General features: G+C 45.0%; 1 protein-coding gene across 2 annotated transcripts; it reads right to left on the reverse strand.

Annotated features, from left to right (window-relative positions):
• Nucleotides 1–2,050: 2,050 nt before the first annotated feature.
• On the reverse strand, nucleotides 2,051–6,080 carry LOC109758575 (uncharacterized). Of its 2 annotated transcripts, none has more exons than XM_020317440.4 (6): nucleotides 5,895–6,080; nucleotides 5,090–5,204; nucleotides 4,690–5,016; nucleotides 4,506–4,591; nucleotides 2,585–2,672; nucleotides 2,051–2,457 (listed from the first exon to the last, which is right to left on the reverse strand). In XM_020317440.4, exons 2-6 carry the CDS (start codon nucleotides 5,145–5,147, stop codon nucleotides 2,318–2,320), a joined length of 699 nt encoding a protein of 232 aa, XP_020173029.1. In that variant the 5' UTR covers nucleotides 5,148–5,204; nucleotides 5,895–6,080; the 3' UTR covers nucleotides 2,051–2,317. The 2 variants fall into 2 exon arrangements, with proteins under 2 accessions (XP_020173029.1, XP_020173028.1); XM_020317439.4 differs by having other exon boundaries at nucleotides 5,090–5,201; nucleotides 5,895–6,055.
• Between the last annotated feature and the right edge of the window lie 18,961 nt (nucleotides 6,081–25,041).

The raw sequence follows: 25,041 nt of genomic DNA on the forward strand, positions 1-25,041 counted from the left end.
TTGCCTCCACTCTCATGCCCATATAGGAGGAGGGGAGGCGGAAGCCTCACGCCCCTACAGGGTGTCATGTGCTAGTTGTGATGCAACATTTCAGAGTGGTGGCGCGGCGCCCCATGCTGGCAGAGCTTCGTTCTCTCTGACCAATCGCCTGCCACAAGGCATCATGATTATCGCATATCGGGAATCGACGCGAACTCAACTGACGCATGTATCCCCTCCATCGAGTAATCACTCGACAAAGGGGGGTAGTGGAGATTTATCATTTCCCACATCCGCTTGAGTGATAGTCACGGAGCGGCATTTCGTCCCCTGGTGCCCAACTGTAGCGACGCTACTAAGAAGGTGGCCCATCAGCTGACCATGGTGTTTGCACCTGATTTCAACAATCGCGCTACATTCAGATGCATCTGAGTCAAGGACGCCTATGATACGCCCCCAACGGGCCATGAGTCGAGCCCTAAGCCATTCAAATTCACTCAGATCCCGAGCGTCATCATTCAAGACATTGGCTCACAACAGGCGCCAAGATGGTCCCCCTGCTGGGACACTAGTTGGAAGCAACCCTCTTGGGATTTCCAAGCGTCATTGGCAACCCGACGAGATTCCCTTGCGCGATAGATGGCTCCAGAGCCATGTGACCCTATTTTCTCTCTTTCTTCCTTCAGGAATTCAACAAGTCTCTCCCAATAGGTAGGTCAACGACAATCGAGTTCTACTGACGAGGATATGACACGCTAACATGGTAGCCCGGCGCAAGCCCTACCACGTCATGGACCAAGGTGTTGAGTGATCCATTTGGGCATAGGCGCTAACCTGGCTCCGCACCAACTTGGGAGACAAGGGTAGAGTGCCATTGTAGCATGGCACGGTCCAATCCAATCAAGGGGCGCGAGCCCAGTAGTACTCTGACCTAAGCCATGTAACCCTACCTCGGCCAGGTATATAATGCGAGCTAGGGGCCCTCCTGGGCAAGATTGAACACATGCAAGATCAATCTAGAGCTAGGGGTTTCACCGACCACCATCTTTTTCCTCTCCGCCGCCAAGGCCGAAAGCTTGACCCAGGAAACCAATCTCCGACCATCTTCCCGATTGCTAGTGAGCACTCGGGCAACACAACCACCAAAGGCAGGAGTAGGGTTTCAACTCGGGGTAGGGTCAGAACCTAGGTAGATCGTGAATCTCGTGTGCTACCATCTTGATCCAACTCTCACAACACCTTCGAATAAATTTGTCATCTCTCGATGATACCGCCGGTCTAGAAATACCGGGAGATGCGGGCACGATGGATGAAATGGCGAGACAATATTGACAACTCACTAATGGAGAGACCATGACAAAATCGTGGTTCAGCCCTGAGTGCTCGTGGTGGTGGTAGTGACCATGAGAGTGCATGATCTGGTGGAGTTTGATGGTGGCTTTTGATGAAGTATGTGCCATGTGGTGGTTTTTGGATGAACTTGTTGGATTTGGTGGCTTTTCGATGAACTATGTTTATGTTTTTTAGTTAAATTATTGGATTGGGTGAACTATGTTTAGGTTTTTAGCTGAATTGTTGGACGCAGTGCATTTCAATTGTTTAAATTGTTGTGCAATTGTTTGAAATATTTGTGCTGAAGTATGGAATAATCCGTCAGAAAATTGTTATTAGGGAGCTAAATATAGAGAAAGGACTAGGTGCGCCCAGTTTTTGACTGCTCATTTTTTAGAAGTTAAGATTTGGGAGGAAGTTAAGGAGTTGTAGGACAAGGTTAGAGATGCTCTTAGTGCACGCACGGCAAAGCTCCACTTGAGGAAATGAGAAGCTTGGTCATCACTATCTAAACAGGCAGATTCTTTACCTGCTAATGCGTTCTGCTTTTAATAAAGATTGAAGTGACTTTGCCCGACTCATCTATCCACTTAGCAAAATGCTTTCTTTGCACAAACCAAAGTTCTATTCCAAAACCATCCTCTCCATAAAACCGTGTATGTGTTATGAAAGTTTCAATTTTGGCAAAAGACAGTTAGCCGATGACCAAGCTGAAAAATCAGAGATCAAACCCGCACAGTTCACAATAGAGGAGCGATCTTATGCGACCATTTACGCATCACTGACTAAAAAAGCATCTCAGCCAAAACAAACAGGAAGCTAAGCTGCTTCCACTGCAACACCGAAACCCGATAGTATGTTAGGTTCATCCATCACAACAGACGAGAGAAAAGAACAGCAGCATCTAGCATTCTAATTCTACAGTCGACTTCTCCTGAGCAAGCAGTGTTGCAAAGGCAGTGACAGCAGTGGAGTTTGAAGTTTTTCAGGTGGGCAGAGGGACTCTTCAGTTCACTGACTCCAGGCTCCATGGATAACGACTTATCTCGTCTCTCAGCTGAAACTCAACAGGCTTGTCCTCCAGGAATGAGCAGCAGTCAAGCTCAACTTCATCAAAAGAATCTTCAGTCAGCTTTGCCTTATCGCCTGGATGCAAATGCACACGAGTTACATGTGAAAAAACTGAAACAAAATTGCAGATTGCCATGTAATGCGTTGAGTGACACGTTAAACAAACTAGAGTGAGCCTATGAATGTGCGAGGAGAAAGAGACCTGAAATCGAGAGACGCCCACTGATGTCTGGAAGAATCTCAGGCTCCAGTTCCAGCACATTTACTTCTTCATAAAACGGTGCAACTGCCTGAATCATCAACAAACAGATATTACATTTCTGGTATCAACATAATGCATTAAAGAGCGGAACAGAAACAACAAATGTTGTTCACTGGAGCATGAGCAAATGACAAACAAGGATATCTTCAATAGCATGTAAAGACCGACAACAAGAACATACCAGGCAAACTAAGGAACGGGAACATACTAGACGACTAAGAAATGACTGTTGGTTTATGTTAGCCTATAATCCCTTAGCTAGTTTGATTTTCAGTCAGCTGAATAAGGGGCCATGTAATGTGTGCATGTGCACGTCTTGGCCTTGTTTCCTTAGAACTAGGGCTGCCGGTTCACTCCGTGGGATGACACAGATCAAGGTGATTGTGGCGGCTATGTAGGGGAGAGAAGGACAAGTGGCTATGGGATGGCAATGGAATGGTCGTTGGGCGGCTATGTAGGGTTGAAGGTCGAGTGGCTATGGGAGGCATGGCCGTTAAACTCAGTCCAACGCCCATTTTTAGCTCAAGTTAGTTTGTAGCCAAAGAATAAGTAGAGGAGAAGAAGAACAGAAAAGCAGTACGATTATACTGCACAAAACTTGTCTCTCGCGCGCATATTTCCTCTCTGTCCGATCACCCCTTCCAACAGTTTATACATGCCATGTGTTTATTTACACAAAACAGATGCAAGAAGATAATATATATACCATTGTTTAATACGAGTATCCACATCCATATAAATCATTGCGGACAAATTCAAAGTAAATAAACTGAAACAGGACAAGACACACGTCGACAGTATAGTGGAAACAAATTCCTACAGTGCTAGTAGCAATTAGGAAAGTTGAAGATTCCGGGACAAATTCAAAGTAAATAAACTGAAACAGGACAAGACACACGTCGACAGTATAGTGGAAACTAATACGAGTATCCACATCCATATACATAAACAAATTTTCCAAAAGAAAAAACAGATAAAACTGTGGTTGAGAGCTTAAACAAATATTTTAGGGAAATCCAGATTGAGAATTATCAGCGGTATCATCCACAAGTTTAACTATAGCTAGTTGTTGAGTGCTGCAAGGGGAGTATCCAACAGAGAATTATATGAATTCAGAAGCAACATCCACAAGTACTTATTCCCTCCATTCCATTGAATAATGCGCCCATGCTTTTCGAGATCCAACTTTGACCGCAAATTACAGCAATAATATATATTTTAGTGACTTAAAAATTATACCATTGAAAGTTCTTTCAAATATGAATCCAATGGCATAACTTTTATAACATATAACATACATTTTGTTGGTTTAATTTTTTGTCAAAGTTGATTTTTGAAATGTGTGTGCGCCTTATTCATTGGAATGGAGGGAGTACATCTTTGTTGCCTAGTCCACATTTTTACTACTTCTTAATTGCTTCTACAGATAAAAAGAACAAGCTTGCAGCAATCACTAATGACAAATATTTCTTTTGTGGTAAAAGGACATGATACAGTTCCTCTATGCAAGAGGCGTGAAAGGATCACATTTATGAATTTTTACACATTGATTTATGTGCCAAGTAATCATGTAATTTCTGTTTCTATGCTAATGTCATAGTAAAAGGCATAGCAAGTTCAGTAGGTAGATAGTGCATTCGGTTATGAAAGACAGCTGAGTAAGGCATACTGAGATAAACATTCTTCCTATTTACGTTACCATAATTAGTTAATCCGGATGTAAATTTAGCAGTTTATCGAACCAAGAGACCAATACTAACAGAATGTTTATGTGTGAACTGGCGAAATGCCTACAGAAGTATGTAGACATTCAAAATAACCTGGAGGAGTTTTAAAAACACAGTGCATGTGGGTGGCTTACCTTAGCTGGAAACAGCAGAGGATCAAATATCACATCTGACCAGTCATGCAATGCTGACGTTATTTTCTCCACTTTCTTCTTGACACCTGCACAGACATGATATAACCAGTTACATGCACATATTGAAAAGTCCGCCCACATACGAACAGGCAAATGAAGCAAACTATAAGACACAAATTCTCACGTTTGTCTATCTTGTCACTGTCCAACCTCTGAGCATCATTCCCAGTGAAGTGGGTGCCCTCCACCCCACCCTTGGCCCATTCATGACATTTTTTGGTGGCTTCATCAGCATAGATTGTAGTCTTGCTCAGTGGATTCTTCTTAATGGCTTCTTGGCTGCGAAGAGCAGACTTGTCTTTCAGGACGGACCTGTCCTTCAAGGGGTGGCCTTTTTGAATGCTAGGCGCTTGGGGCTTGCTGGTGTTGGACACATCCCGCAGGGCCTTCCTTGCTGATGGCTTTGCTGATGGTTTCAGTGGCCTCGCGTTCAGCCCATCAGCCCTCTTGCCTGCACAGCAGGAACACGCTTACAACAGGAAACTTCCATACCATGAATTAGTTTCGAGTGAAAGAAGGCTCACCTCTATGGATTGGCAGGTTCTCATCAAGGAATACAGCAGCTGGAGCTGGGAAAGCCATGGCCGAACAGAAGCCTTTCTTCTTGTACCTCGAAAGCCTGGATGGAGTTAAATGCTGCTGCGCAAAGGGAAATCAATCAGACGACAGAAGCAATACACAACGTGTTCCCAATGCTATTGTGCTGTAAAGAAACTTGCAATCAGCATATGGTTTTATTTATTTTTAACATCGGACCACATTATTTTGTGAAGGCAACCAAGATTCCGCTCACAGATATGAATCAAGGACTTCCCTATCCTATTGTGCGGTGTAGAAATTGCAGCTTGCACAGGATTTACACATCATAACACGCTGTTTCGAAAAGGCAAACCCAGATCTCACATATATTTTAGGTTAACAGCAATTGCGCTGTGAAAATAAGCAACGCGTGTTCAGAAAGACCACGCTTGGCGTGTCCAAGAAAACAGATCAGAAGACATAAGCGTCGATGCTCATAACCCTGCCCGAGAAGAAGAAGAAGAAGACGCGAACCAGATGGATGGACAGGGCGGATCTAGATGGTGGTGCGCCCCGGAAATCGCGAAGGTCGGTGGGATCTCAGTAATGGCCGGATGAGAGCAGCCTCGTGCATACTTCAATCAAAACCCTATGGCCAAAGGCCGCGGAACGGAGGCGGAGACGGCAGGAACGCGATGTCCCGACGGCGAAAGAACGCGAACGGCGACGCGCGTGAGAGGCGTCGGAGGTAGGAGAGATTTAGAGCCTTGGTCAGGACGCGAGAGGAAGAGGGGGAAGAAGGAGGAGTACCTCGCCGGAGACGCTGGGGAGTTGTTGTTCTTGGCTTGTCCGTGTTCTTGCCTTGTTCGGGGATGGATTGGAGCCAAATGAATTGGGGAAAACTTAGGTAGGGTCTGCGGGAGCGGCGCGGTGGGAAGGAAAAGGGCAAAAGGCGAGGAGAGCGCAACGGTCGGATTTCGATGGGCGGTGCGGGAAACTGCCGTTGGGCCACGCCCGGTTATTAGGGTTTTCATTTGTTGTGGCCCAGCCCGACACGGATAGCCCATAAATCGGGAACCCTGGGGATTGGGATGTAAACTCGCGCTTTGCACGGTTATAATTCGAATTTGTCCAAAAAAATATCAAAATTGATAAATGATAAATATATGACATCAGTTTTTAGACTCTCAACCCGAACGCTTTATCTACCGTCAAATGCACTCACCAATCCTGATGGGTGAATCCCATGACACATCAGCTGCAGCAAGCGTTCGCTCTCGCGTGGATCAGGCGCGAACGCGAGCGACCACGTATCCATTCAGTCATTCTCCTTTCTTCTACTTTCTCATCCACTTCCAGTCTACTTTGATCCTTGGCCGTTTAAGTGTGGGTCAAGCACGAACGCGAGCGACTGGCGTTGGAGATGCCCTTTAACACCAGTCTCCTTTTTCATGGAATTTAAAGTGTTCATATTCTTCGCTTGTAGCGAACAGCAAAAGGCATTCCGGAGAATTCGCGCATTTGGTTTGCTTTGATCCTTGGCCCGTTTAAGCTTCCTACAACTCTCACTTCGCACAACAGGTTTTTTTAGATTGTTTTTTATTATCCAGATTTTGTAAGGGCGAAGTTTTTCTTTTGTTTCCTTGGTGGTTTTTCTTGTGTTTTTATTTCCTTTTAAATTAAAATAAATAAAGACTTTTGTTGATGCACAGATATTTTTAAAATTCATGGATATTTTTAAATTTGTTGACATTTTTAAACTCATCATTATTTTTAAATACTTACTTAAGTTTCTAAAATTTTGAATATTTTATAGTCTAAGAATATTTTTTGAAATTCATGAACATTTTTAAATTTCTGTGATCATCTTTCTAAATCCATGAACATATTTTCCATTTTAATCTATAAAATAACGCGTAGCCGAATTTCTCTATGGGGACTGAGCAGTCAATTTTCGTAAGTAGTTTTCCTTAGTAACAGAACAGTGATGCTTAGAGAAACGAATTAAGAGCAGATGACATGTGAGGTGTTTAGTGTGTGAGGATTTGAAGAAAAACACCTTTGAAGATTTTGTAGTAAACATTTGAATTAAAGTGGGTAGTAAAAGTAACTTTTAATTACCCTGAACGAATGTGACGCCCCCAATTCGACTGTACACTAATCATGCACGCAAATGTGTACGATCAAGATCAAAGACTCACGGGAAGATATCACAACACAACTCTACAACATAAATAAGTCATACAAGCATCATAATACAAGCCAGGGGCCTCGGGGGCTCGAATACAAGTGCTCAATCATAGGCGAGTCAGCGAAAGCAACAATATCTGAGTACAGACATAAGTTAAAGAAGTTTGCCTTAAGAAGGCTAGCACAAAAGTAGCAACGATCGAAAAGGCAAGGCCTCCTGCCTGGGACCTCCTAACTACTCCTCGAAGCCGAACTCCACGTAGAATCATCCTCGGGGTCTCTAGCTCCTGGACTCCAGCATCTGGTTGCGACAACCAGGTATAGAAAGGGAAAAAGAGGAAGAAAAACAACCGTGAGTACTCATCCAAAGTACTCGCAAGTAAGGAGCTACACTATATATGCATGGGTATATGTGTAAAGGGTCATATCGGTGGACTGAACTGCAGAATGCCAGAATAAGAGGGGGATAGCTAATCCTGTCGAAGACTACGCTTCTGGCCACCTCCATCTTGCAGCATGTAGAAGAGAGTAGATGGTAAGTTCACCAAGTAGCATCGCATAGCATAATCCTACCCGGCGATCCCCTCCTCGTCGCCCTGTTAGAGAGCGATCACCGGGTTATATCTGGCACTTGGAAGGGTGTGTTTTATTAAGTATCCAGTTCTAGTTGTCATAAGGTCAAGGTACAACTCCGGGTCGTCCTTTTACCGAGGGACACGGCTATTCGAATAGATAAACTTCCCTGCAGGGGTGCACCACATAACCCAACACGCTCGATCCCATTTGGCCGGACACACTTTTCTGGGTCATGCCCGGCCGCGGAAGATCAACACGTCGCAGCCCCACCTAGGCTCAACAGAGAGGTCGGCACGCCGGTCTAAATCCTATGCGCGCAGGGGTCTGGGCCCATCGCCCATTGCACACATGCACGTTGCGTACGCGGCCGGAAGCAGACCTAGCCTAGCAGGCGTTCCAGTCCAATCCAGCGCGCGCCGCTCCGTCGCTGACGTCAAGAAGAGCTTCGGCTGATACCACGACGTCGAGTGCCCATAACTGTTCCCGCGTAGTTGGTTAGTGCGTATAGACCAAATGGCCAGACTCAGATCAAATACCAAGATCTCGTTAAGCGTGTTAAGTATCCGCGAACGCCGGCCGGGCCGGGCCCACCTCTCTCCTAGGTGGTCTCAACCTGCCTTGTCGCTCCGCCATAAAGTAACAGTCGGGGGCCGTCAGGAACCCAGGCCCACCTCTACCGGGATGGAGCCACCTGTCCTTTCAGCCCCCTCACCAGAATCACTTGCGGGTACTCAACGAGCCGACCCGACTTTAGTCACCACATGTGTCATGTATATAAAGTATATAGTATATACCCGTGATCACCTCCCGAAGTGATCACGGCCCAGTAGTATAGCATGGCAGACGGACAAGAGTGTACGGCCACTGATGGAACACTAGCATCCTATACTAAGTAGTAGGATAGCAGGTAAGGGTAACAACTGTAGCAACAATGACAGGCTATGCAACAGAATAGGATTAACCGAAATCAGTAACATGCTACACTACTCTAATGCAAGCAGTATAGAGAAGAATAGGCGATATCTGGTGATCAAGGGGGGGGGCTTGCCTGGTTGCTCTGGCAAGAAGAAGGGGTCGTCGTCGATGTAGCCGATCACAAAGGTATCGGCAACGGTCTCGGAGCCTACCGGAAAGAAGTAACGGAGGGGGAACACAATAAATAACAGAGCAATCAAATGTAACACAAAGCAAGACGCGGCAATACGTTGTGCTAGGGGTGACATAACGTAGGGATATGTGATACCAGCGAAGGGGGGAAACATCCGGGAAAATATCCCCGGTGTTTCACGTTTTCGGACAGATGAACCGGAGAGGAAAGTTGTGTGTTTGCTATGCTAGGGATGTGTGGCGGATGAACGGGCTGCGTATCCGGATTCGTCTCGTCGTTCTGAGCAACTTTCATATACAAAGTTTTCCCATCCGAGTTACGGTTTATTTTATAATATTTTATAAAGATTTAATCATTTACTGGGATTATTATTAATTAATTAATTTGAAAAGAAATTACTGCATCATCATGATGACAGCATGACATCAGCGGTCAAAGTTGACCGTTGACCAGTCAACTGACAGGTGGGGTCCATTTGTCATTGACAGCTAACTAATTATCAGTAGTTAGTTTTATTAACAGGTTAATTAGGTTTAATTAGATAACTAACAGAATTAATTAAGTTAATTAATTAATTAACTATTAATATTTTTATTTATTATTATCATTTTTTAAAACCTTTTTTTAACAGAGGGGCGTGGGGCGGGGGCCCCCACTGGGCAGTGGCCCATAGGGCCAAACGGGCACGGGCGAACGGGCAACGGGTGCTGCCCGATCGGCGCACACCCAAGGGCGCTCGGGTGTGGGCGCACGGCGACTGTGGTCGCGCCCGGAGCAGCGGGGCTGCAAGGGGGGGCGAGCGGGGGCGCACAGCAGCAGAAACCAGGGGCGGCGGCGACGGGCGGTGACCGGGGAGGAGCAGGGGAAGCGGGCGGCAAGGCGGAGTAGGGCGAGGGAGGCGGTTGCAGGGGCGGCCCGAGCGGCAGAGCTCCGGCGGGCGCGCGGTCGCGGGACAGAGGCTGGGCGCGACCGCAGTGAGGGCGCCAAGAAGGTCCGCGGTTCGCGGGCGCGCGCGTCGGACGTGGCCGGCGCTACACAGGCGCGACCGGCGCGTGGCCACGGCGGGGTTTGGCGCGGGGTGTGGTGGACGCATCGGGGCAGAGGGGGAAGAGGAGGACGGACGGCGGCTCACCCCCGTTGCAGGGGAACGCCGGCGAGGCTCGGGGGAGCCGCGGTTGAGGAGGAGGTCGAGGACGGCGCAGTGATGAGGACGAGGCAGCGGGGCGACGTCGGGGCGAGGTGGCGCCGGCGATCCGGCGACGGCGCGAGCGAAGGGGTCGGGACGACGAGCGGCTTCGGGTCGGGCAGCGCCGCGCGGAAGGAGGGGGCGCGGGGTCGAGGTGGTGGCGAGGGGGACGGCTTCGGGCGACGGGTTGCCGCGGCCAGTGGGAGGGAGACGGAGGAGTGGATCCTGGGGGAGTAGGAATCGTGGGGGGGATGGGTGTCGGTTAGGGTTACGGTGGGAGGGGGAGTGGGTTAGTAGGCAGGGGTGGGCCGGCCTGGGGTTGGCCTGGTGGCCCAGTGGCCAGCTGGGCCGAGGCCCAGCGGGGGGTGGGGGTCTTTTCCTTTCTTTCTTTTTTTTGTTTCCTTTTCTTCTTTTTATTTTTATTTTTCTGTTCTGTTTTATTTTAGATACACATTGTTTTTAGCTTAGAAAAAAATGATAACAACTCCTAAATTTATGTTTGAGAACCACCCACTGCCATAAATGTTTTACCCCGAAATAAATTAGTTTAGAATTTTATTAATCGAAAAAGGTATTTACTTAATTGTTTTGCTGCAGTTCTAATCACTTTAGAGTAATTAATTATTTTATAAAAATGTTGTTTCTCCACCAATACTATCGATGATTTAATTGTCACAATAAGAATATTTTAGTTTTGAGAATTGAAAACTTTTATTGCTTGCCTTTAATTAAAATTTGAATTTGGATCGGTTCTGAACTATCGAGAGTTTATCAACAGTAAACGGGGTGATGTGGCATTGTTAACGTGGGATTACTGTAGCTTAATTATCCGGGCGTCACAACGAAGAACACGACGAACTGGTACGTGGAGAAGTGAAGCTCGTCTGTGCAGATCTTCCACGCCCTAACTTGGCGGAGGAAGACGGCTACGGCGGCGGCGGAGTGAAGATTTCCGCGGCCGGCGTGAGTACGGCGGCGACGAGGTCGAGGCAGTGAAGCTCTTCCTCACCGGTGATGATGATGTAGCAGCGGCGCTAGGGTTTGAGAAGCTCGAGCTTGGAGAGAGGTCGAGCGGAGTAAAAGAAGTGAGGAAGGGGAGAGGGGGTATTTATAGCCACGGTGAAAAACGGTTCGCCTGAAGAAATTGGACGAACGTGCCCCTGACCCTTCTCATTCGCATGACATGTGTCACCCACGTACTGAGAAGTGGAGATTGTGTTAGATCGTGGGTGAATAGATAAGTATATCGTGGGAAGCGGAACGGTTTGAGCGGCAAAGCCGAAAATTTGGATAAGATAAGTTAAAAGTTCCGTTCGCAAATTCTTCAGCTGACAAGGACACAGTGAAGATTTTGAACGAGTTTCAAATAGAACGCACATGAAGAATTTATGAATAGATTGGGTTGAGTATAGCATAGAGGGGGAAGGGTCCGATCACATTCACTTAGCAGAAATAGCAACTTGAAGAAATAGCAATAAGTGAATGTTGTAGAGGACATAAAATCATATATATATATATATATATATATATATGTATATATATATATATATAGCCAATGAATAGAAACGACGGAAACAGTGAAGATTCTGCAAAGTTGAAGAATATGAACAACTGAGGAATTTCAAAACTGAGGAAAAAACTCAAATTGAAGATTTTCAACTTTTGTGGTGGCGTGACCCACCGTATAAGAATGATGATTTCAGACACCGTGTACAATTATCGTAGGGTTATGAGAATCAAATTCTTCATTAATTTCTTCACACTTGGAGTGTTATTCTTCATTGATTGAAGAAAAACATTTCTTCATGTGTTGCACATCTAAGTCATCAATTTTTCATAAGTGTTAGGATGAGTGTCCTTTTCAAAAAACATTCGAAGATTCTAGGATATTTAGCTCACACCGCAACTTGCTAAATCTCTTCTCATCCAAGGGCTTTGTGAAGATATCGGCTAGCTGTTCTTCAGTCTTCACATGCTCAATAGAAATGTCGCCCTTCAACACATGATCACAAAGAAAATGATGACGAATCTGAATGTGCTTTGTCTTTGAGTGCTGAACTGGGTTGTGAGCAATCTTGATGGCACTCTCATTGTCACAGAAGAGAGGCACATTCTTCACGTTGACGCCGTAGTCCTTGAGAGTTTGCTTCATCCAAAGCAGTTGAGCACAATAAGAACCAGCAGCAATGTACTCAGCTTCAGCAGTAGACAGTGATACGCAGTTCTGCTTCTTCGAGGACCAACAGACCAAAGATCGTCCGAGGAAATGACATGTACCAGATGTTGACTTGCGATCCACATGATCACCAGCATAGTCAGAGTCAGAATATCCAACGAGATCAAAAGCCGAACCCTTGGGGTACCATAATCCTAGTGTTGGTGTGTGAGCTAGATATCGAAGAATATGCTTCACAGCCTTATGGTGTGATTCCTTCGGTGTAGCTTGAAATCGGGCACACATGCAAACACTAAGCATAATATCTGGCCTAGATGCATATAAGTACAATAAAGAACCAATCATGGAGCGGTATACCTTTTGATCGAAGTCAATACCATTTTCATCAGTGCACAGATGGCCATTTGTGGGCATAGGAATTTTGACGCCTTTGCAATCTTGCATGCCGAATTTCCTCAGTACATCCTTGAGGTATTTCTCCTGAGATATGAATATGCCATTGCGCTGTTGACGAATTTGAAGACCTAAGAAGAATTTCAACTCTCCCATGATAGACATTTGATATTCTTCACTCATCATATAGGCAAATTCATCACTATAACGTTGGTCAGTACAGTCAAAGATGATGTCATCAACATATATTTGGCATACAAATAATTCATCATCATATGATTTATTGAAAAGAGTAGGGTCGAGTGAACCGGGTTTGAAGCCTTTCTTCATGAGGAATTCCTTCAAAGTATCATACCACGCCCGAGGGGCCTGCTTGAGGCCATAGAGGGCCTTATTTAGTCTGAAGACTTTGTCAGGATGCTTAGGATCTTCAAAACCTGGGGGTTGAGCAACATATACTTCTTCCTCAAGCTTACCATTGAGGAATGCACTTTTCACATCCATTTGATATAAGGTGATATCATGATGGTTAGCATAAGCAAGTAATATGCGAATAGCTTCAAGTCTAGCAACAGGTGCAAAAGTTTCATCGAAATCAATTCCTTCAACCTGTGTGTAGCCTTGAGCTACTAGCCGTGCCTTATTCCTCACCACAAGGCCATTTGCATCTTGCTTGTTGCAGTAGATCCACTTTGTGCCAATGATATTGTGTTTGCGAGGATCTGGACGATTGACCAGTTCCCAAACGTTGTTGAGCTCGAACTGATGTAATTCTTCTTGCATGGCCTGAATCCACTCAGGCTCCAGAAATGCTTCATCTACCTTAGTGGGCTCTGAGATAGAGACAAAAGCATAGTGCCCACAAAAGTTAGATAAATGTGAAGCTTTTGAGCGTGTGAGAGGACCTGGTGCTTCAATATCATCGATGATCTTCTCAACTTGCACTTCTTTTGCAACGCGAGGATGAGTAGGTTGTCGTCGAGGAATTTGATCAGCATTTTCTTCAGCACCATTTTCTTCAGCAATTTCTTCAGGTGCATTAGCTCGACGTTCTTCACGTTCTAGAATGAATTCTTCAGCAGATTCTTCGGTACGAATGACATCCTCAGTAGCCTTGAACTTGATAGTTTCCTCAGGTGCTGGTTCATCTATCACAGAGGGTAGATGCTCTCTTTGCGAGCCATTAGTTTCATCGAACCGCACATCTACAGTTTCAACAACCTTGTGAAGAACGGTGTTGAAGACTCTGTAGGTGTGCGAGTCCTTTCCGTAACCAAGCATAAAACCTTCATGTGCTTTCTGTGCAAATTTAGCATTGTGATGAGGATCTCTAATCCAACATTTAGCACCGAAGACTTTGAAATAACTCACATTGGGTTTCTTGTCAGTGAGGAGTTCATAGGCAGTCTTCTTGAAGAATTTGTGAAGATATACCCTGTTGATGATGTGGCACGCAGTATAAATTGCCTCAATCCAGAAGTGACGAGGCGTCTTGTACTCATCAAGCATAGTGCGAGCCATCTCAACAAGAGTTCTGTTCTTGCGCTCCACGACGCCATTTTGCTGAGGAGTGTAAGGAGCAGATAACTCATGAGTAATACCAAGTTCATCAAGATAGTCACCAAGACCAGAATTCTTGAACTCAGTTCCATTGTCACTTCTGATGTGCTTGATCTTCACACCAAAGTTGGTTGAAGCCATCGAGGAAAATCGTTTGAAGACTTCCTGCACTTCATGTTTGTAAGTAACAATGTGTACCCATGTGTAACGAGAGTAATCATCAACAATAACAAGCCCATAGAGAGATGCGTCATTTGTGACAGCTGAGTAATGGTTAGGACCAAAGAGGTCCATGTGAAGCAATTCGAATGGTCGAGTAGTGGTCATGATAGTCTTCGCTGGATGCTTAGCCTTGGTCATCTTTCCAGCTTCACAAGCTCCACATAGGTGATCCTTGAGAAATTTGACATTCTCAATGCCAATGACATGCTTCTTCTTCGCAAGCGTGTGCAAATTCCTCATTCCCGCATGACCAAGTCGTCAATGCCATAGCCATCCTTCTGAAGCTTTTGCCAGTAGGCACACGGCTGGTTGCGGTCCTGTAGAGAAATCAACAATATACAAGTCTCCTCTCCTAAAGCCTTCGAAGACTTTGGAATTGTCAGCTTCCATAACCACAACACAACGATACTTGCCAAAGACAACTACCATATCAAGATCACAAAGCATTGAGACAGACATGAGGTTGTATCCTAAGGACTCGACAAGCATGACTTTGTCCATGTGTCGATCCTTTGTGATCGCAACCTTACCTAGACCCAATACCTAACTTTTGCCTTTGTCAGCGAAGATGATATGCTTCAGATGCGATGGTGATAAGGGAGCATCAATCAATAGATTCTTGTCACCAGTCATGTGATTTGTACATCCACTATCGAGGACCCACTCAGTGGCTTTGGGTTGATCATCCTGCAGATGAATTAGTGCAGCTTACGAACTTCATATACTTCATCAGTGAAGAATATGACATCAATTCATCAGATCAATTTCATCAAGCAATAGAACAGATAAAGCAGTATGAGGACGTGAGAAATGAAAGTTCATTTCTTCATGATTAGCCTGCGTCCTTTCAGGCAAACTTCAGGTCTCCAGCAAATTCTTCAGACGTTCAAGTACGTCTGGAGACCCGACCCTGCAGAAGAGATTAGTTCTTTTTCTTCACCACCCACATCTGAAGGGATGGCAAAGAGTTCATCACTCTGCGAGCTCCATATGAGAAAGGTGGCATAGAAGCCAATCCGTTTTGTTTCACATAAGAGAAGTTAGGGTAAGCATATGAATAAGCAGAGAAATTCTTTGAGGACTTATGAACAAAATGATTAGAAGAATAATGCTCATATTCATAGCCATTGGCTCTTCCCTGCGAAACAGAATTGTTGGCACGATGATAATCATATGAGGACTTTGATCCTTTTGAGGAATTTGATCCATGTGAGGAATTTGGTTCGTACGAGGACTTGGATCCATATGAAGAATTTGATCTGGGGTTCCTATTCTTCACAGGTGGTGTCATGAGGACATTCACCTGAAGACTTTCAAGGCACCTTTTGGGAACCCAGATTTTCTTCGTAGGAGAACCGTTCCTGCAGTTAGTGCCAACATATCTAGCAAATACTTCACCATTCTGATTTTTAAACAGTTTATAGTTGGAGTCAAATGACTCATCAGAAGAATGAGAAGATTCACATGTAAAGCCAGATAAATTAGATGGATCAACTGGAGGTCCCTTTGCAGCAACCCATGAGGTTTTGGGGTACTGCTCAGGCTTCCAATATGTACCATCAGCATTGAGTTTCCTTTCAAAGGCAATACCCTCTTTCCTAGGGTTCTTGTTGAGGATCTGCTTTTTAAGCACATCACAAAGAGTTTGATGCCCTTTGAGACTTTTGTACATGCCTGTCATGTACAATTCCTTCAGCCCTGCATCGTTAGTGATATTAGCAATGTCCTCAGATGAGGAAGTAATGATAGCAGAGACAGTTGAGGAATTTGTAGCATTAGGAGCATTTGAACATTCAGGTGAAGAATTAGCAGATTCACGTTCAATGCATTTCAAACATGGAGGAACAAATTCTTCCTGAGCAGCGCTGATTTGTTGAGCAAGTAATGAATCACGCTCCTTCTGAAGATCTTCATAACTCACTTTTAGCTTCTCTAGATCTTGCTTTCTTTGAAGAAATTCATAAGAAAGCTTCTCATGATCAGACAAAAGAGTGTTATGATGACCTTGAAGGTTGTCATACCTAGTCTGAAGTCTCTGAAGATTTTCAGTCAAGGTTTTAGTGCGATCCATTTCTTCACCCAACATATCATCACTCTTGTCTAGCATGTTTTGAACCTTTTCAAGGGCCCTTTGTTGTTTCACAGCAATCTTAGCAAGTTTAGAATAGCTAGGCTTAAGGTTTTCATCATATTCATTTTTACTTGATTCAGATGAGGCATATTTGAGTACCTTGGCACCCTTTGCCATGAAGCAATAGGTGGGAGCGTAGTCATCATTGCCTTCATCAGCCTTGTTGGTGAGGTCATTTTCTTCAGAGTTGAAGATAGACTTGCTGACGAATGCAGTAGCGAGGGCTAGGCTTGCCACACCGGATTCGGAATCCTCAGATGCCTCCTCTTCCTCATTTTCTTCAGATTCAGCCTCAGAGTCCATTTCCTTGCCAATGAATGCCCGAGCCTTCTTGGAGCTACTCTTCTTGTGAGATGAAGACTTTGAGGATTTTGATGATGAAGATTTTGAGGATTTCTTCTTTTTCTTCGTATCATCAGAACTGTAATCCTTGTATTTCTTCTTCTTTGATTCCTTTTTCCACTGAGGACAATCTTGAATGTAGTGTCCTGGTTTCTTGCATTTGTGACAAAGCCTCTTCTTGTAGTCACTGGATGAGGAATCATTGCTCCTTGAGAGTCTTCCAAAGCGACCATGTCTTGAGAGCTTCTGGAATTTCTTCACAAGCAGTGCTAGATCATGGCTCAGTTCTTTAGGATCACCAAGACTGCTTTCAGAGTCTTCATCTTCAGACTCAGAAATTGCCTTGGCCTTCAGTGCACGTGATCTGCCATAGCTCGAACCATAGAGATTTCTCTTTTCAGCAAGCTGGAACTCATGAGTGTTTAGGCTTTCGAAGATATCAGCGGGATCAAGTGACTTGTAATCAGCACACTCTTGTATCATCAAGGCCAGAGTATCAAATGAGGAATCAAGCGATCTCAGCAGTTTCTTCACCACCTCGTGGTCGGTGATGTCAGTGGCACCAAGTGCTTGAAGCTCATTTGAGATGTCAGTGAGGCGATCGAAGGTTTGTTGAACATTCTCATTGTCGAGTCTTTTGAAGCGGTTGAAGAGATTGCGAAGAACATCAACTCGAGAGTCACGCTGTGTTGAGACTCCTTCATTTACTTTGGACAACCTATCCCAGATAAGCTTAGCAGTTTCCAAAGCACTCACTCTTCCATACTGTCCTTTGCTCAGATGGCCACATATGATATTCTTCGCTTGAGAATCGAGTTGCTTGAATCTCTTCACATCGGCAGCATTCAGTGAGGGTGAGACAGAGGGAACACCTTTTTCCACAACATACCAGAGATCGTTATCAATTGCCTCAAGATGCATTCGCATCTTATTCTTCCAGTAGGGGTAGTCCGTCCCATCGAAGGTAGGACACCCAGCAGAGACCTTGATCATACCTGCGGTCGACATAACTAAAACTCCAGGCGGTTAAACCAAAATCACACAGAACAAGGGAGTACCTTGCTCTGATACCAATTGAAAGTGCGTTATATCGACTAGAGGGGGGTGAATAGGCGATTTTTATAAATTCTTCACTGAGGAATTTATGGGTGAGGAAATTCCTTAGCGAAGAACTACTTACAGCGGAATAAGTACTCAAAAGTATGCATAGCAGAACACAAGCATGGTCATCATGATGAATTGAAGACAAGCACAGAGTACAGAAGCGTAAACATAGGATGGCACAGGATGAAGACAAACAGACTGAAGAAATTGAACTGAGGAAATTGAGAAAGTCTTCAGTCAAAGTCTTCAAACACAGATATGAACAATTACACAACACAGTTATGAGGAAATGAAAGAGTTGAGGAAATAGAACCAGTAAGCTTGGTGAAGACAATGATTTGGTAGACCAGTTCCAACTGCTATCTCAGTTGTACATCTGGTTGGAGCAGCTAGGTATTTAAACCTGAGGACACACAGTCCCGGACACCCAGTCCTGAACACACAGTCCAGGACACCTAGTCCTCACCGTATTCTCCTTGAGCTAAAGTCACACAGACCTCGCCCAATCACTCGTGGTAAGTCTTCAGGTGACTTCCAAACCTTCACAGACTCGGTCACTCGGCGATCCACAATTTCCTCTTGGATGCTCTAGACCATGACGCCTAACCGTCTGGAAGAAGCACAGTCTTCAAAGGTAACAAGCGTCGGATCCACGCAGGATCAATCTCTTCAGTGATGCTCAATCACTTTGGGTTTGTAGGTGTTTGGGTTTGGGGGTTTTCCTCACTTGATGATTTTCGCTCAAAGTCCTCGGAGGATGGGATGCTCTCAAATGACAAGTGTCAGTTTCTCTCGGAGCAGCCAACCAGCTAGTGGTTGTAGGGGGCGGCTATTTATAGCCTAGGGAGCAGCCCGCATGATAAGACATAAATGCCCTTCAATGATATGACCGTTAGGTGGGTAGATATTTTGGGATAGCTGGCGCATAGCATAGCAACGGTCGGAAATTTGAGGTTCAAATTCCTCAGGGCTATCATATTCCTCACTGTGTAGGCAATCCGCACTGGCGAATTCCTAACTCCTCAGTCAGAACAAATTCCTCAGAGACCAGAAGAACTTCGTCTCTGTCACTGAAGACTATGACTGAACTGTATGAGATTTCCAATAGCTTCACTCGAAGGGATTGGTAGGTGTAGGATTTTGAGTTGAGCATCACATGGAATTTTTTCCTTAGTATTTCCTCGACCCCCTTTAACAGTACGGTGTTTCCTATGACTCAAGAAAGAGAAAATGAAACTACGAAAACAAAAGTCTTCACGCTTCATATTCCTCAAATGAATACCAAGTCTTCAAGGTCACACCAATTTCTTCACTTTCAAAGTCTTCAGAAATCCAAAGTCTTCAGTCGAAGAACTTCATTTTTAGGGGTCGACTTTCACTGTAATTATCAAACTCCTCATAGACTTATAGATCTGTGTACACTCACAAACGCATTAGTCCCTTAACCTATAAGTCTTCAATACACCAAAATCACTAAGGGGCACTAGATGCACTTACACACTCCTTGATTGTTCCATGGTCAGGAGTGCCTGGGCTTTTTCTCTCGCGGGTTTGGTTAAACACATGGGCCCTAATTAGGATCTAGATGCAAAAAGTTGGATCTTTACGCTGCACGATTCTATACCACGTGATGAGTTCATCAAAATAATGGTGACACCTTAGGTTGTTTAGCATGCTAAGAAAGGCGATACACGAGGTTATATTCCAAAGCCCGTGCCGTTTCATAAATTCTTTTATGTCTGAGATATATATTTTGGAGAAACCTACCTTAGCGAGCACTAGATCAGCCCCTCCACAACCAGACCATTAGCTGGCTGAACCTGATGGATAATGCAAAAAAATGTTGATGCAGCACTGACGAGGAACATATCGATTGGAGCCGTTGGAGTAGTATGCAGGGGCCAGCTTGAAGGTTTTTGGGGGACATCTGCTATAGTTTTTGTGTGGATGGAGGATCCAATAGCTTTGGAAGCTCTATCAGCGAGGGAAGCTTTGGCACTAGATGACGATCTATATGTTCATTAGATCCATGTTGCTTCAGATTGCAATGTGGTCATAGACGATATCAAGCAAGAAAGTACAACAAGTTATGGTCAATTATCCAATAAATCGTTGTCGTTCTAGAGTCTTTGCTAGGTGTAATTTCATACATGAAATTAGGAGCTTGAATGTCGAGCCTCAAAATTTAGTGAGGCATACTTTATCTTTGGGGGCTAATCACCATGTTTGGTTAGGTTAGTCCAGATCCCGTACTTTTGTTCATGTAATCATTGTGACGATTTAATAAAGTTTTATGAGATTGTCTAAAAAAAACTTACATGTTACCCTCCTTTTTTGCCCTTTTTTTAATTCATGGAAAAAGTATAAAAATAGGTTGTATTTTTAAAAGGTATTTAAAATGTGCAATATTAATTATTTTTTCCTTTTTGAAGAAACAATTACATGGTTTTAGAAAGCATTCACGAATTTTAAAAAATGGTCCTGATTTTAAAATATTTTTAATTAAAAACAAGAGTTTTAAATGTTCCTGAATTTGAAAAGATCTTCACAAATTCGAAAAATCTACTATGAATTCAAAAAATATATAATGAAACCAAAACATGTTTGCTAATTCAAAAAAATCATGAATTTGAAAATACGTATCTAAATTAAAAAAAGTTATTGAATTTGAAAATATCCCCGAATTTTAAAAAATCTCAAAATTTAAGAAATGTTTATGAGTTAAAATTTAATTATGGATTTGTAAAAATAATCACTAATAAAAAATGTCTCTGAATTCAAAAAATCTACAAGAATTGATAAAAAAATCTATGATGCTTTTTTGAATTTAAAATTATGTTTGCTATTTTGAAGAATGTCAAACAATTAAAGTATTTGAAAAAATATTCGTGATTTCCAACAATGTTTGCATATAATAAAATGTAATGGATTTCGGAAATATTCACAAATTCAAAAACCTTTGCGAAATTAAATATTTTGTTTCAAAGTTTTAATAATATACAGAAAATTTAAAATGGAAAATAGTAAAAATGCTAGAAAAAAAGTACCGGGAAATCAATACAACAACAAACAACAACAAATCCTTTAGTCCCAAGCAAGTTGGGGCAGGCTAGAGGTGAAACATATAAGATCTCGCAACCAACTCATGGTTTTGGCACATGGATAGCAAGCTTCCACGCACCACTGTCCATGACCATTCTCTATCGATACTCAAGTCCTTCACATCCCTCTTTACGGATTCCTCCTATGTCAAGTTTAGTCTACCCCCGACCTCTCTTGACCTTATCGACACGCTTTAGCCGTCCTCTATGCACTGGCGCTTCTGGAGGCCTGCGCTGAATATGCCCAAACCGTCTCAGACGATGTCGGGTAAGCTTCTCTTCAATCGGCGTGACCCCAACTCTATCTCGTATATCATCATTCAGAACTCGGTCCTTCCTTGTGTGGCCATACATCCATCTCAACATGGGCATCTGAAAGGATCGATATAGTTGACTAGAGGGGGGGGGGGTGAATAGGCAACTAACAATTTTTAATTTTTCTTTACCAAATTAAACTTTGCATCAAATAGGTTGTCTAGAAATGCAACTAAGTGAGCAACCTATATGATGCAACGACAACAAGCACGCAAGCAAGTAAGAGATATAGCACAAGTAAACTTGCTAAAGTAAAGGAACGAGATAACCAAGAGTGGAGCCGGTGAAGACGAGGATGTGTTACCGAAGTTCCTTCCTTTTGAAGGGAAGTACGTCTCCGTTGGAGCGGTGTGGAGGCACAATACTCCCCAAGAAGCCACAAGGGCCACCGTATTCTCCTCACGCCCTCACACAATGCGAGATGCCGTGATTCCACTACTGGTGCCCTTGAAGGCGGCGACCGGACCTTTACAAACAAGGTTGGGGCAATCTCCACAACTTAATTGGAGGCTCCCAACGACACCACAAAGCTTCACCACAATGGACTATGGCTCCGCGGTGACCTCAACCGTCTAGGGTGCTCAAACACCCAAGAGTAACAAGATCCGCTAGGGATAAGTGGGGGAAATCAAATTTCTCTTGGTGAAAGTGTAGATCGTGGCCTTCTCAACCAATCCCGAGCAAATCAACAAGTTTGATTGGCTAGGGAGAGAGATCGGGCGAAAATGGAGCTTGGAGCAACAATGGAGCTTTTGGGGGAAGAGGTAGGTCAACTTTGGGGAAGAAGACCCCTTTATATAGTGGGGGAACAAACCAACCGTTACCCCCCTTCTGCCCCGAAGAGAGCGGTAGTACCGCTGTGCCAGCGGTACTACCGCTTGCCACTATAAGTGGTACTACCGCTCCAAAGCGCGGTACTACCGCTTGGCCCACAGCGGTACTACCGCGGAGGGAGGGCGGTACTACCGCACAGGAGCGGTACTATGGCCCCCCACAGCCGCGGCCAGTACCTAAAACCCGACACGAAAAAGGAGCCCTCGAATCGAGGCGGTACTAGCACGAGACCACCGCGGTACTACGGCTTGGGGCCACTAGCGGTACTATTGCTCTGGAGCGGTACTACCGCGCCCAGAGCGGTACTACTGCTCTAGAGCGGTACTACCGCGCCCAGAGCGGTACTACCGCTTGTGGCACCCAAGCGGTACTACCGCTCCGTCCCGCGGTACTACCGCTGGGACCAGAGATAGTACACACATGGGGCTACTAGCGGTACTACTGCTCTGGGCGGTACTACCGCTCCAGAGCGGTACTACCGCTTGTAGCACCCAAGCGGTACTACCGCTCTGGCCTGCAGTACTACCGCTGGGACCAGAGAGGGCACAAAGAGAGGAGAACCAAGCCCATCATCGAAACGGAAAGACTCGGAGGGAGGGGCAAAGGAAGTGTACGTGATGATTCCGCCCCAGCCTTTCCAAAACGGACCCCCTCTTGATAGTACGGTGATCCCTATGAAACTAGTCCACCAAACTAATCCGAAAGGACTACACCGTCTTCGCTTTAAGCTCCGAGGGGAGGAAATCGTCTCGTGCCAAAAGAATGAATCTCTGAAAAACACTCAACGCACACGATTAGTCCGCAAAAGCATTGTCATCAAGCACCAAAACATCTTAGGGATAAATATGCCCTTACAGCATCTCTGCCACACCTAACCGTTGAACATGTCGTCTTTTAGCGGCCAACACTTAGTGCCATACAACATTGCGGGTCGAACCGCCGTCCTATAGAACTTGCCTTTTTAGCTTTTGTGGCAGTCTCTTGTCACAGAGAATGCCAGAAGCTTGGCGCCACACATTGATTCTATGGCTCACATCTTCATCGATATCCCCATCTTTCTGCAGCATAGACCCCAAATATCTAAAGGTGACCTTATGAGGCACCACCTGCCCATCAAGGTTAACCTCCTCCTCCTCCCCCTTCTCCTTATTGTGCCTAGTAGTACTGAAACCGCACCTCATGTATTTGGTTTTAGTTCTACTAAGTCTAAAACCTTTGAATCCCAAGATTTGTCTCCATAGCTCTAACTTCCTATTGACCCCGTCCGACTATCATCAACTAGCACCACAACATCCACAAAGAGCATACATCATGCGATATCTCCTTGTATATCCCTCGTGACCTCATCTATCACCCTAGCAAAAAGATAAGGGCTCAAAGCTGACCTCTGGTGCAGTCCTATTTTAACCGGGAAGTCAACAGTGTCGCCACCACTTGTTCGAACACTTGTCACAACATTATCATGCGTGTCCTTGATGAGGGTAATGTACTTTGCTTGGACTCAATAAAAAGGGAAAAATATAAAAAATGGAAACTTGTCCAGGAAAAGTTATAGGGGTAGGACCTTTTCAAAACCGAAACAGATGGGAACCGACGCATCACGGGCCCAACGAGCGGGGCCAAAAATGCGCGGTTGGCAACCCTGCGTCGCGCGTCCTCCGAAGTGGTGAACTAAAAGTGCTTGTCTAAAACCCGCTTGGAATAAGTAGGCAACTACCTCAAAAAACAATCAACAACTAAAAAATACTTGTCTAAAAAACAAAACCTAAGAAGGTAATGTCATGTATGTCTTCCCTACCCTAGCCGCCACCACGCCAAGCGACTAGGGAGGCGATTTTCTTCCTCCGATCTCAGCCGGCCAGGGCGTCGGCCCCCTCTCCCTCCGGCTGCTCCGGTGGCAGGAGGGAGGGGGGACCCCGTTCCTTCGCTCTGTAGTTAGCTTTTAGATTTGTAGGTCGTGGTGCGCTGTTGGGGTGGTGGGAGCGGCGCCCGGATGAATAAATCTGCCTCAGCTTCACTCCCATACCGGCGGTGCCCTTCATGGTGGCGTCTCGGAGTTGATGGCATCGTGTGATTGCCGATCCTTCAGATTGGCTGTGTTAGGGTTGATGGATGGTGTCGGCGAGGCGGCGGCGCCGACTCCATCAGGTGTGTCTCTCCTTCTGCTCTGTCCCCGTTGCTGTGGCGTTGCTCCGACGTCATGGTGGAGCAGGGAGGTTTTGTCATCCAGGAGTACGCACAGATGGTTGTCCGCGCAAGTGACAGCTGGAAGATGGTGCATCCCGTGCTGGGTTTGTGGTTGGTGGCTGACAGTTCTGGTTTCCTCCATCGACGTCGTTGTCGTACGGGGGTGTCAGATCTAGAGTTTGATGGCGTGTCTGGGGACATGTTGCCCCGGTCTGATTCTTTCAACGGCAATGGTTTTGCTTCTGGAAAACTACTTTCGAGGTCTGTAAAGCTGCTGATCAGCGATGGAGCCGCGTCGAGCTCGGGTGAAGAGGTGATCTGTTTTCTTTCCCTTTGGTAGCCGCTTCGGTGATGTCGGAGGAGAGGAACAGGCGCCAGTATTTTGCATAGGATTATCCTATATTTTCAGTCTTGTAATGTCGGTGCTTACGTGCCTTGTAACCGGATCTTTATTTTATAAATGAGACATGTATTACCATGCAAAAAAAATAAAAAATAAAACCTAAAAATGATTTGGGCCGAGTAATGCTTC

The sequence above is a fragment of the Aegilops tauschii genome, chromosome 6 (genome assembly GCF_002575655.3).
Source record: "Aegilops tauschii subsp. strangulata cultivar AL8/78 chromosome 6, Aet v6.0, whole genome shotgun sequence".
Taxonomy (NCBI): domain Eukaryota; kingdom Viridiplantae; phylum Streptophyta; class Magnoliopsida; order Poales; family Poaceae; genus Aegilops; species Aegilops tauschii.

What these genes read in the sequence shown, in the direction of transcription:
- LOC109758575 (XM_020317440.4), bottom strand. Translation starts at nt 5,147, where the DNA reads ATGGCTTTCCCAGCTCCAGCTGCTGTATTCCTTGATGAGAACCTGCCA. An exon ending in CTCTGCTGTTTCCAGCTAAG is followed by an intron (nt 2,673 to 4,505) that starts GTAAGCCACCCA and finishes TTGATGATTCAG; the next exon opens with GCAGTTGCACCGTTTTATGA. An exon ending in TGGGCGTCTCTCGATTTCAG is followed by an intron (nt 2,458 to 2,584) that starts GTCTCTTTCTCC and finishes ATTTGCATCCAG; the next exon opens with GCGATAAGGCAAAGCTGACT.